The sequence below is a fragment of the Wyeomyia smithii genome, chromosome 2, assembly GCF_029784165.1.
Source record: "Wyeomyia smithii strain HCP4-BCI-WySm-NY-G18 chromosome 2, ASM2978416v1, whole genome shotgun sequence".
Lineage (NCBI taxonomy): Eukaryota > Metazoa > Arthropoda > Insecta > Diptera > Culicidae > Wyeomyia > Wyeomyia smithii.
Window position 1 is genome coordinate 26,337,593 of NC_073695.1, and position 13,425 is coordinate 26,351,017.

Genomic DNA, 13,425 nt, shown 5'->3' on the forward strand with positions numbered 1-13,425 from the left:
ATCAAATTATTGGTTTTCTGGCAGTTTGACCTTTTGACTTGCCTAATTTTTTACTTTTTACCTATTCGAATGTTTGATGTTTTGACATTTTGAGGCATTGATATTTCGACTTTTTGTCTCTTTGACTATGTGACTGTGAATTGAATTTTATTTTTTTACTCTTTAGGAGTTTTGCAGTTTTAACTTTTAATTTTGTACCTTTCTGACTGTATAATTTTTTGACTTCTTAAATTTGAAATTCTATAACATTTTACCTTCTGTATTTTTACTATCACTATTTGTCTTTTCGTATTTTGTATTTTCGAATATCGCTATTGACTTCTTACCCATTTCCTTCTGGTGGGACTTTCTGACTTTTTAACTTTTTTATTAATTTAGTTCTGTATAATTTATTGATTTTTTTTTTTTAAATATTCGACTTCTTGACTTATTGATTTTTCAAATCCTCTAGTTTTCTTTTTAATTTTTGACTGTTTAGCTCCATGTCTATTCGCTTTTTTGATTTTTTACTTTGAGACTTTGAATATTTCACTTTATTCTTTTCTGATTGTTTTGCTGACTTGACAGTTTCTATTTTATCCTTCGAGCGTGTTTCTTGCTAATATACTTTTATCTCTTTGTCTCTTTGTTCTTTAACTACTCGGTTTTCTAATGTTTTTTTTTTTATTTTGACTTTTTGAGTTTTTATTTTTGTATGGGGTTAACACTTTTATTTTATTTACTTTTCCACTTTTCGTTTTATTTTTCAAATGTCTGAGTATTATTTACTATAAACCATCATACTAGGTATACACATTAAAGTAACTTGAGTAACACTACTTACTGATATCTCTTCACCATACGTCGTTCCATACGAAGCCTCCATGCCACTTGAACACGACCACCACAGATTTGAAATTGAAAAATCGCTATTTTGGTGTCAACTGAAATGCCCGCTTCTCCGTGGGACCCTTCTAGAGAAAGCAAACCAAGGAATCCAGAAAAAATATAATTTTGGACCGGAAGTGTTGCCAGATGGATTGTTTTTTGTATATATACATCTATATTTTTCGAAAAATGCGGCCATTTTTATTTGAAATTTGATAACTTTATCGTCTTCCTTGAAAAATTTAACGCGAGAATCAACTATCACCCCGAGGTAATTATGAGTCAATTTCGATATGTACCAATTTATTTTTATTTTTCCATATCACATTTAATCATATCTATTGAAAAATGTCTGAACCACAAAACAAATGATTTTCAAGAATTTTTGGGAATTAAAAAATATCTTTTATTGTAGCAGTGTTGCCAGATTTTTCCCCCGTTCTGAATTAATTAAACGAAAATGCGCACCTGTAGCACGCACAAATAAATAAAAAAGTAAGCAAAAAGTTCATTTCAGTATGACGAGATAATTGGAATAAAATTATTTTTAATTTAAGAATTGTACAAAATAGCGACGAAAGTGCAATGAAGAGACAAAAAGAAAAAAGGAAAAATAGGAAAAAAGGAAGAAAGATAAACCGGTCACTTTTAATTGAAAAGTCTAATTGTTGGGAAATATCTAAGAAAAAAATGGCAGCACTGCGGAAAAAAAAAAATAAAAATATATTGGACTTTTTTGTTGGAATGATAGCTGTTTCCTACGTGAAATTCTCCAAGGAATACGATTAAATTTTCAAATTTAAAATAATAATGGTCGAATTTGTCGAAAAACCAAATTTCAGTTCTCTTAGTCAGGCAACTTCAAAAGTTACATTTTTCTGGATTTCTTGGTTTACTTTCAGTATTTTTCGAACATATTATATCTATGAATTATGAGAAAAAGAATAAAAAAAAATTTGAACAAAACATGTACTGTTTTGCAACAAACGATTGGGGGGAGACAGAGACAGAGCGGGAGGTATTCCAATCGACACCGAAATTGAGATTTTCTCAAAGAGACCGATGCTAAGTTTGTGCTCTTTCGTGGTCACGTTGTATGGAATGACCCATTTTGAATTACAATTCACGATTTTCGATCAACGATTTATAATTAATGGTTTTCGATTAGAGATCTACGACTTACGATTTTCGAGTAACAATTGTCACTTTAAGATTTACGACATACGATCTATCGTCTTCGGTCTACAATTTAATATTGAAGGTTTTGATTTTGATCCACGATTTATGGCTTCTGATTCACTCTTCACGCTTATCCGATCTACGATTGTATTGCTTTTCAAGCAGGTTAAGTATTCAAAGTGTTAAACGATTAATAGAGCCACCAGAGTTGTAGAAAAAGTTACTGAAAAGTGTACTTTTTGGATTTAGAAGAAAAAACTTTCCTTTGAATGAAAATATTTTTTAAAATATTGAAGCCCAATATCATACGACTCTGACCGTTCGACCATTTTCAAATGAAAAATGAATATTTTTAATTGAGTAGTTACGATAAAACATTTTCGAAACACGATCCTGATCGAAAAATTACCTAAATTATTAGTATCTCATTCGAAAGCATGAAAGTCATTTCCTAGTGTGTTCATCTTTGATTAGATTTTTAATCGCTTTCAGCTGTATATTCCTGTGAACCGAGAAGCTCAGTCATTGAAATCCTCCTTTCCCATTATAAGCTTTGCTAAAGCTCATAACATCATTTTCAACAAATTAGGACTTGAATTTTGTATCATATTAAATAGTTTATCGCACAAACGGTAGGTTCCTTTGCAACAGCAGTAGCAATCTGTTTTTCTCTTCAAAGAATGAAATACAGATAAAAGCAGTAGCATTTTCCGTAGCTTATGGCATCGCATACACACAGGGAAAGCTGGAAAGACTCCACCGGAAGGGGAGAGGGCAAGATACCGAGACAATCCAATTCTATAAATTGTTGAAACTGGTCTCCTATCGTGCCGGTTCTATCCAGTAGGGATTAGCTCGAAGGAACCGGTGTCGATGTGGCCGTAACAAGAGATTAAACATGGATTCTTAACCGACATGTACGAGTCCGGCATGGCAGCAGCAGCCAACTTACGTAACATAGCAGATAGTTACAAATTCATTCAACTCTGACACGATAGTCCTGTGGGAACACGATTGCTGACATCCCACAGTCTTGCTCGTGGCTTGGCGTATGTATGTGAAAGCAGATAGTTGGTTGGTGATACATCATGCGATTTTTTTTTTAAGAATCATTGAGTTGAGACCATTTCGAGATGAACGAGAGTGCATTCTGAACATCAGACAGCGATTTCGCTTAACAATGAAAACGATGCTGATGCTGATGAGCGATTATAGATCGCATGAAAGATCTAAGTTTCTGTTTTCATTATGATGATGTTTTACGGTTTCTTAAATTTTGTTAGTATTTTTCCGTTCCCACAGATCTGGGAAAATCGAAATAGTAATGAATAGCCGGAAAACCCATCAATCGATTCCACTGTCAAGATATAAAGCCGGTGGTTAACCACAGCCTGTCAGATCCCATCATTCAGTGCCTTCCAATCCAAATCTATCGAATTGGGTGGCAAATTCGCTGCTAGAATCACTGTGAATGGTTGATAAATAGATGTGCGCACACGTGTAACCACCCCATTCGAAATATATTGCTATATATCACGATTGACTCGACTTCTTATCAAACGAACACAACACGAACATGGCCGTGCGTATGGAGGTGGAAGAAAAATTTGGGGAATATTGCAGGAGGTTATTTCATTATTTCTGCAAGGCAATGTCATAAATACAGCCATGACTGTTGTTGAAGAGTCACTTCTAGCCTGACTTTAAAAAAGTTCAGGCTTCTTTTTAATTAACGAATATTGTAGTTGCCACAAATTTAAAAAAAACAGCCTATCTGACTGAAACAGATTGCAAACCTCACACTCTAAATCTCCCGAGGGCTATCAGTGAACCCGTCGGTTGAAACCGAGAGAAGGACCCTCTAAACTAGACTATCAGTACCAAAATCAGTCTGACTTTTTGATGTCTACAGCCTTCCGTTGATCCATACCTCGGCATCGCTCACCGTGTGGTTAGTTACGCTGCTGCAGTTCCGAATGATTTCTGCTGTTTGGCCAGTCCAAACCCCGTCTGCTAACATCACCACCGCCTGCGCCGTCCGTCTTACTCCAGGATAGGGACAGGACATCTCCTGCACTGGTGTGGCAGTCTGGATAAGAGAAAGCCCGCACCCGGAGAGTCCGGAATCTACATGTACTCCACATTGCAGCTCAGTCATCTGCATAATTCGTTCAAATTCATTTCATAAATTGCGCCGTTCTCCCTTCCGCTTTCGGGGCACTCGGGGTCCGCTGGCATGCAGCGCAGTATGAAAGTATGAAACGGCACAGGATTGTCAAAGCTTTGCTGATATGCCTTCGCATCGGACCGAATGCACGGAATATATATGTTCTCCACTAGCCGACCACAAATCCTTCCTGCGTCGTGCCCCGAGAACTGTTTTCCAATTGTGTAGTTTTTCCAAGCGAAGAAATTCTGTGCAAGTATAAAAGTGTGCTGATTTTTTTCTTTCTTCTTTTCGACTCCACTCCATTCACCAACGCTTTTTTGCCCCTTGCTCAATCTACTTTTTTTAGGAAGGATCCGTGCTGGCCTGAATATTCTCTACGTACAAGCGTTTAGCTATGGCTTCGGCTCAGTACAGCTCACTGACCACCAAGAAAGGAACAACTTTCGGTTCCATATCCGGCGTCGTGGAATGAAGTGTGTCCTCTCGGCGTGTATGGATGTGGGATTTATGTCCGGATCGTCACACTACTCCCTGTCTGTCCCGGTGGTGAGCCCTTCGGCGGCAGCATACAGCATTCGAACGGCGCTTCATCGGTTATGTTGCCGGCAATTCGCTATCATTTTCGAACCAGGAACCATCGACACGAACGTAATCTCGAACCGTATCGATTGGGAGCCGTTTTTCATAAAGGCAAATTTATCGTGCTTCTGGGCTACACAGTTCATTCAGATGTTATCGCTGCAACTTGTTTGAGTGGGCGAAAATTACGAGGAAGAATATTTCGGGCTTTTTATTACCTGTAGGAAGCAGTCACAAGTAATTTAATAATTACCCCTTCTTCATATTTTTGCCTTTTCATGTTTTTGACTCAGATATTCAGAAAAAAAAAACCTTGTCTAAGCATCACAAGATATTCAAATTAACTCTCACTCAGTGTTTCGTTGTTTGTTAGAACTCATCTCCATAGCACATCTTGTCAGTGCTAATATTTACTGTGTATATAATCATATAATGGAATTATACACCATATCGGCCATGCCAACTGAGCAACGTTTACAACCCCACCATTTCTTCTGCCATCTTCCTCGTCAGCCTAGCCTTCGTTTTTTGACGTAGAACTACATTTTTCTTTAGCCTACCACATAAGGATGTAAATAGGAAAACTATTACTGAAGAGGGGACGAAATATGTCTCTTTTTAAATGCTTATAAATCGGTTTGTTTTCAACCGATTTCCTTCATTTTTGCAGCAATTGTTTGGAAAATTATACACGCATCCACCCAAATGTAGAAAATTGTTGATTGATTATGCAAACTATTGTACTATTGATAATTGTCAAGCCTTGTTTAAACAAAAATTACGTCCTCTGATTGGTCGTTATATAATTGCTTCCCAAGCACGGTCGACAGAATCATATACCTTGCAATTGAAAACATGCTATTTGACCTATATAAGAGCCAGTTTCAGCCGAAGCCGCTCATAATAGTTCTAGACAGCGACAACAGCAGTCGTCCTCCCGCAGCAGCAGCACTAGCCCTCTGGTTGGTCACCACGTCTCAGGAGCAGCGCGGTTCTTCTCAGCGTGCCTCGCCAGACTGCCATTATTCCCCCCAGGCTTCGAAATGGTCACGGTAGAACCACTTTTCACTGCGATAATCGTCTTCTTCTTCCTCTGACGCTACCAAGGCTCGCTGTCTGAATACATTCTTAAACAAACATGTCAAATGAATATCGCCATCACGACGTTATTTTCCTCAAACGTATTTTGACATTTTTTCTAGAAATGAGAATTACGCACGTTGAGTGCGTGTATTCTGGAAATTATTTATATTATTGACCGTGTAATAATATTTTCAACATAAATGAACGAACTAGACCGAAATAACCCGGAATAACATCGCTAAACGATTGACAGTGTGCATCTCTTTGATACGCGAGTGTCGTTTGACTATCCTTTTCTTTCTGTGAGCTGAGCGGCGATAGTTTGGTTATTTTACATTTACGAGCGAAAGCCGACTGTGACGCACGCTAAGGAAGCGAGATCAAATGAAAATGGTGACCGTTTACAAGCCTGATTCCCCCGTGTTAGGGCAGCATGAAGATCGTCATCACCAAATCCAATTTTGAACAGCAAAATGCCTTTTTTCAAGGCAAATAATCAAGTCATTGAAAGTTAATATTTTTTGACAACGTAAGCAAGCCTTCTGTGTGGATTCTAGCAGTTACATCTATCGCGGCCGTCTAATTTACAGAAGGTGAAATAGCTTTCACAGTGCATGTTGTCCGTGTATCTTAACTCCCCCAGCAAAATGCCTTTTTTCAAGGCAAATAAACAAGCAATTGAAGGGTGAAAATTTCCTAACATCAACACAAGCAAACATTCTTGGCGGGATCCTAGCAATCAAATTATGTTGTAGTTTATTTAGTTAATACCCCCACTGTTGGGACAGCACAAAGGCTGCGATCAACATAACCGATTTTGAATAACAAACTGCCCTGTTAGAACGCAATTCGAACGAATTCGAATATGCAGAGCTAATAATAATCGATTCAATCAATCAGCATTAACAGAATTTTGTCGTCTCCCAGCTTCCAAGTTGCAACATGATGCAACACGCAACAACGAGCAAACAAAATCGATTGATGTTACAAACCGCAATAAAATACGGGTTAAAACTAGGATTGGGCGATCTTCAGGGAAAGATCGATTTTGAGAATCGATTCATTCAAACGGTCCTTGGATTGATCCACCCAAAAGATCGGAGCTGCGGAATCGATCTCAACTGGATCGATCTTTTATAGCACTTTTTGCGGCGCTGTGAAATTCATACTAACTGATTGGAACTGAAGTTTATAATGTTATAGCACCGTTCGTGGTTATAATGCACAGGAGATAGAATAGATTGTTTTATCAACTTCGAAAGGTTGTTGAAGAAATATACCTAAAAGTTTACATCATTTGAAAACTTTGGTTATGTGTTTGTTAGCGTGTCGGAACATCATTCAAAATACATTGCAGAATCATACGTCAAAGTATCACACTTTTTCTCTATTGTGTGTGGAATGTGATACAGGATAGCAATGATTATGAGATGGTCGGTGTGCGACCAGTCCGGACCAAGCCCCATTTTTTTCGAAAATTAAGTCACTGACGAGGCGGGTAAAATGTTGTATTAGGGATCGCAAGTAAAACTTGGCTGCTGACAACTGAGTCGAACAGTTTCGCAGGCGAGCTATTTGTCCAAAACCCAGCCGACTCGCCATCTGTAATACCAAAATTGGTCAGGCGAGTAACTCGCCGCTCGCCTCGTTTTCTGTGATACGCCAGAAAAAAGTCGAATTTCGCTCGTTGGGTTATGTTTAGTTGAGTTACGTTTTAGTTGGGCTCCCGCTCGTTGGGCTATAGCCCAACTGAATCGAAGCCAAACATCATTTCTGATAACGTTGATTTTCGTTTGAGGGGTTTGTGGATGCATTTTAACGCGGAAAGTAGAATTTATTCAAATAAAAACAAATGAAGCTGAGTATAAATGTAAACAAACAATATTTTAATCAATTGTTAGAAAAACAATATAAGTTTTCTGGCGTAATAATGCAACGTAGAGCTATGCGTATTTTTGAAAGTATTTGAGAACACGTTATTATTGAGCACTCATTTTTGGCTTCAAATGTGTGATGTGTGGCTTAAATGAGCCAATTTCGAATTTGGCCCTATGCTGCACTTTTCGTATTTCTTTGCAAATTTGACCTTTTGCATGGCATCAAACGAAGCTCTATTAATATGGAAAACATTGAAGAAAATCCAAAAAAGTAGGAGAGAAATTAGTACAAGCAAGATCATTCTCAACGAATGGTTTTGAACTTTGGGTTTTGTCAACCAACACAACGGTTTTATAGAACTTTTCTGCGTTCCCAGTTGTAGTCCTAACAACAAGAAACAATCGGTGTGCTCTTTAATCGATTTGCAACTTTGACAGCTCTGCCCGACGACTGAAAGTTTTTCACTAGATGAGCTGCGGGTTCAGTGCAATTAGCGAAATTCGACTGTATAACCAAAATTTCCTAGAACTTTGAGCGCCGATTACTCGAAATAATGTTTTTGGAGCTTGGTTCGATTTGAATGCACGCCGATCATATCATATTTGCTAGTTCGTCACCAGTTGCATTTTTTTGCAGGAATGGAATGGACTATAAGGAGGCATAATAATGTCATAATCGCACGCAACCATTCAAAACCCGATAAAACAACGAAACACGATCACTGACAATGACTCAAAATTGGATCTAAAAAAAATGCTGCATGCTGAAACATAAATTAAATTTTTTAAAGATCGAAAAGATCAAATCGAAAAGTAAACGATCTTTTCGATTTTTGCAGGGCTGAAAAATCGATCAAAAAAATCGAAGATCGGAGCGGAAAAGATCGATTCTCTTTAGATCGATCCAAGATCGACCAATCCTAGTTAAAACCGTTGCGTGTGTGAGAGCAGCATCGGTGTTTATTCGCTGGAAACAAATATCGAATGCGAATTGTGGAATAATTCGTCTAAAGAATATTAGAGAAATAAACAACTGAACAGAAGGGCGTGGCCTATTACGTAGCACCCTTCGGCTATAAAAGAGTGTTTCTGGGAAAACTAGCTACATTCATTAGTCGGAAGGTGAACTGGATGGACCGTCCACAACGTTGACAGCAGTAGCAGCAGATATCGGCACTCAGCAGTAACAGACCATAGCAGCGGGTCGCGCCTGTGGCTGCCTTCAAACTAAACACTTGTCCTGTGGTTGGTCACCACGTCTCAGAAGCAGCGCGGTTCTTCTCAGTGTGTGTCGCCAGACTACCATTATTCCCCCACTGTTGGGGCAACATGAAGATTGCCATCAGGAAATTCAATTTTGGAAATAAAAATGCCTTTTTCAAGGCAAATCAAAAGTCATTGAAAGTAAATAATTTTTACAACGCAAACAAGCTTTCTTTGCTGGATCCTAGCAATCAAATTGTTGTAGTTGTCTAATTTTACCTTATTTAATTGATACCCCCACATTTGGAACAGCACAAAAGCTGAGATCAGCATAACCGATTTTGAATAACAAACTGCCCTGTTAGAAAGCATTCACAAAGGCAGTTAGTTCGACTAGTAGAACTGATATGAAGTCGATTCTATCAAACAGCATGAACAGAATTTCGTCGTCTCCCAGCTGCTCAGTTGCAACATGATGCAACACGCAACAGAGAGCAAACGAAATCGCTTGATGTTAGAAACCGCAACACGGTACGGGTTTAAATCGTGGCGTGCATGAGAGCACCGTCGGTGTTTATTCGCTGTGTACAAAAATCAATAAAACTGAACAAATAACTTGCCCGGTGGTTGGTCACCATATCTCAAGAGCAGCGCGATTCTTCCCGCTTCTCAGCGTGTGTCGTCAGACTGCCGTTATTGCCCCACTACTGAGGCAGCATGAAGGTTGCCATTAGAAAATCCAATTTTGAGCAGCAAAATGCTTTTCTCAAGGCAAATAAACAAATATTTGAAGGTTAATAATTTTTTGACGACTCAAGCGAGCAATCTGTGCTGGATAGTAGCAATTTAAATCTGTAGCATCCGTCTAATTTACAGAATGTGAAACAGCTTTTACAGCTCGTGTTTTCAATGTCTTTATTACCCCACTGTTGAGGCAGCACGAAGCAAGCATTAGTAGACTTTATGACTCATTAATGAAACACCTACAACAATGTATTTGTTAATAGTGTGCGTAGTTCTACGTCAGTTATGCGGTCGTGTCTTGGATACAACCTCCTACTTTTTGTCTTTCGTCAGAGTGGATATTTTTTTTATTTACTTTCTCTCAATACTGCAAACTAATTTTGAAAGGATTGCTAATACGGATCATGTGCAAATATAAAACACTTCTGCAAAAAGCATTAACCAAAACGCAATTTTACCAAGTAGTTTTTCAGAAACACCTCACATCAGATTTGAATGAAATATGAACACTGTAATTGGTATACAGTTTAATTAAAATATTTTAATAGCTTCCGTCAAGCGGTAACCAAAACTTTTCGAAGGGGTACCCACAGTTGTTGAGAGAGAGTAAAAAAAACACACATAAACAAGCCCAATATATGGCCCGAATTCCAGTCACGAAGCAACACCAAAACCGGTTTATAATAATGTTCAATCGTGCAAATAGAGTTTTACCCCGTACAACTTTGCTGCATAAAAGTTCTCTGTTTTCCAAGCAGTAAATATGGTCAGATTACAATGTGTTGCAAAAGTTTCTGCACTGAAAAACTGCTAACCACCACCGCATTGTGCTGCGCCCGGACTTCAGTTTTGCGCTAACTTTCCCGGATGATACCGGTGTGACGAATAAGGACTCGTATTTCTATTTAAACCATCAGCGGGGCAGATCCCATTCCCATTCCGTTCCGGCCCAGCAGCATATGGCAAACAAACCACAAAAGCGAAGATGGAAGACCTCTAATCAATAACTCTGATGAACCAACAAATGAAATATCGACGCGGAACGAATCGTCAAATTGTTCCTCTTTTGTTAGCACGAAAACTCATGCATCATGCCATCAAACGCTTACATTCACTGCCCCGTCAGCGTCTCATTTTGCTGTCTCGTGGGTTGGGGGGTTTTCAGCAAATATCATGACTGCCTTGTAAGCTGTATCTATTTTTGGGAACGTGATTTATATCCAATTATGTAATATACAACCGGACACGTTTCTTAGCGAGGAGGCTAATGTCGCCCCCCATAGTTCTGAATTCGAACGTCGAACGTGCTCAAAAAGACCTTTGAAACGATTGAGTTACGCACATTTTTTCTTCAAAACAAAATTTCCTTCCATTTTATCTACGTTTCCTTTCGTTTTTTCCGTTTCAGGTGATGGATGACCGCTGGGAGAGCGAGGTGATCGAGTACGGTGCGATCAATATCACCGGCTTCCGGATTGTGGATACGAGCAAAAAGTACGTGAAGGAATTTCTCGACGGTTGGAAACGGCTCGATCCGGCGACGTCGCAGGGCGCCGGCAAGGAGCTGATATCCGCCCAGGCCGCACTGATGTACGATGCCGTCTTTGTGCTGGTTGAAGCCTTCTCGAAAATTGTCCGCAAGAAGCCGGACCAATTTCGGGCGTACACGATGCGCAACCGAGGCCCCTCGTTCAGCCTGCCGACGAACGGAACACGAACCCTCGACTGCAACATGTCCAAGGGCTGGGTTACCCCGTGGGAGCACGGTGACAAAATATCGCGCTATCTAAGGAAGGTGAGTTGGGGATATTGACGTTTCGTAAATGGATTTGCATACATTCAATAACACATTACAAACTGTTGTTAAATTATTATTATAGCAACAACAAAAAACAAATAGTTTTAAATTTTTCATTGAGAAGAGTGAAACAGCAAATCACTTAATCGTGCTTGTATAACAGACGAGTCGCTCATTCTACGATTGTCATTTTCAATGCTCCTATCACAAAAGGGAGCTACTCAGCCACAGTTATAATAGCTAAAAATAAGAGATGACTTTGATATTTGATTTTGATGATGGGGCCAATATACAGGAATATCTATTAGTAGTCATGCTGACTTATTCATTATTGAGCAATGAAGCCGGAAACAAAACAATGTCGAATGGTATTGAATTCAGATTAGTCTCGAATCCTTTTTTCAACGGATGGAGTTGATAAACGAAAACTAGAATTATAAATGCCATATTTCCTAAGAAAATCCCAATGATTTGTTCGAAAAATTAACAACTGATAAACCTGGCATTGCAAAGTCACAGCAGTAATTGATTTATGGCAACTACTCTCAGCCTTCCGGTTGGAAACATAAACTGAAGAAAAATCTTCGTTCAGATTCCATTCCAATTGCATAACGCACCGGACTCTACCCGATCCTATGTCCAATAGCTAGTGTTATTGCTAAATTGCTAAGCGACACAAAATATCAAAACGATCAACAACATGCGGTTGATGGAGAGCACAAATTACTTCATAGCTTCAAATCATTGTCATGTTTTACGAAAAAAGGTCTTTAAACTGTATATATCATTAAAAAAAAATCTTGAATCAACCTTAGAATCAACTTTACCCAAGATGAGCTGTAAGCTTGATTCTGAACCGTTGCGTTGGGTGGAAATTGAAACGATTTTAATCTTTACTCTTACTAAATAATTTAATTTTTGTTTTTCCATGACTACATTTTTAGTTTAGTAAAGCGGGCAATACATGTAGGTAGTTCTACGAAGATAAGAAAAGTGAACGATAACAGAAGATGTAACTTATCCTTGGAGCAGCTTTTCTTGAATTTCGAAATGGCATTTAGAAAATTCTTTCTATGCTACTTTCAAGACGATCGAGAGCAAAATATTAAAATGGCGACGGTTTTCGTTCCTAAGGTCGGTCAGAAGTCTGAGAACAAAAGCTACGAAAGTACAATTCATATGAATGAATCAAACGTAAGAAACAAAAGGTAAACGTGAAACGTAACACCATTTGCCATTTTATGGTAATGCACAATGGCACGCTGGACACAAAATCTTATACATTTCATGTATAATGAACTTTTTAACGACAATGAAAAAGAGCAAAAAAGCGGAATGAACAACTTCAGAGCGAACCTTTTATGTTTTTTTTACGATTTACTAAGCATTTATCTACTTTAAAACTTGTAATGGATAGACTGTACATACGTACAAGCTGGTATGTAACTTTGCAGCGAAATATCTTTAGCGATTCCATAACAAATCTCCAAAAAATTTACAAAAGATCTACATACATTTATACTCCTGCTGTTGTTGAAGGTCGGCTAATTTTATTATTCGAGCGAAAGAATGAAGTTCAGAAAACTAACCTTTTGAAAACTATCGTTTACATTCTGGAAATGGTGGAAAAGAGATAACAACAGAATGAGAATCATTTCACATGTCACAAAAATTGCAATCGGCAATGAACAGAAATTTGTTTCGTAGCACCACGCAATAATTTGCGTATAGTGGTAAAACTTTATTCAATCCACAGTATTACAAGAGGATTTTATTTCTTCCATTTGTTAACCTTTTACGTGTTTTCGAAAGTCTTGGTATTGATAAACTTAAAAAGGGGTAATGAGAATGGAAAGTTTAAAGTGGTCGAACCCGTTTTTCTCGAAACTATGAATTATGATTTGTGCAAGTTTTGAACGGAAACG

General features: G+C 38.3%; 1 protein-coding gene across 2 annotated transcripts in view; it reads left to right on the plus strand.

Moving 5' to 3' along the window:
- The window catches only part of LOC129721330 (glutamate receptor 1), a 357,842-nt gene that overhangs the window by 318,983 nt on the left and 25,434 nt on the right, over positions 1 to 13,425 (plus strand). For both annotated transcript variants that reach the window (XM_055673775.1, XM_055673776.1), the window contains exon 5: positions 11,111 to 11,497. In XM_055673775.1, the coding sequence (XP_055529750.1) occupies positions 11,111 to 11,497 (387 nt within the window). The remainder of the gene's footprint in view (positions 1 to 11,110; positions 11,498 to 13,425) is intronic.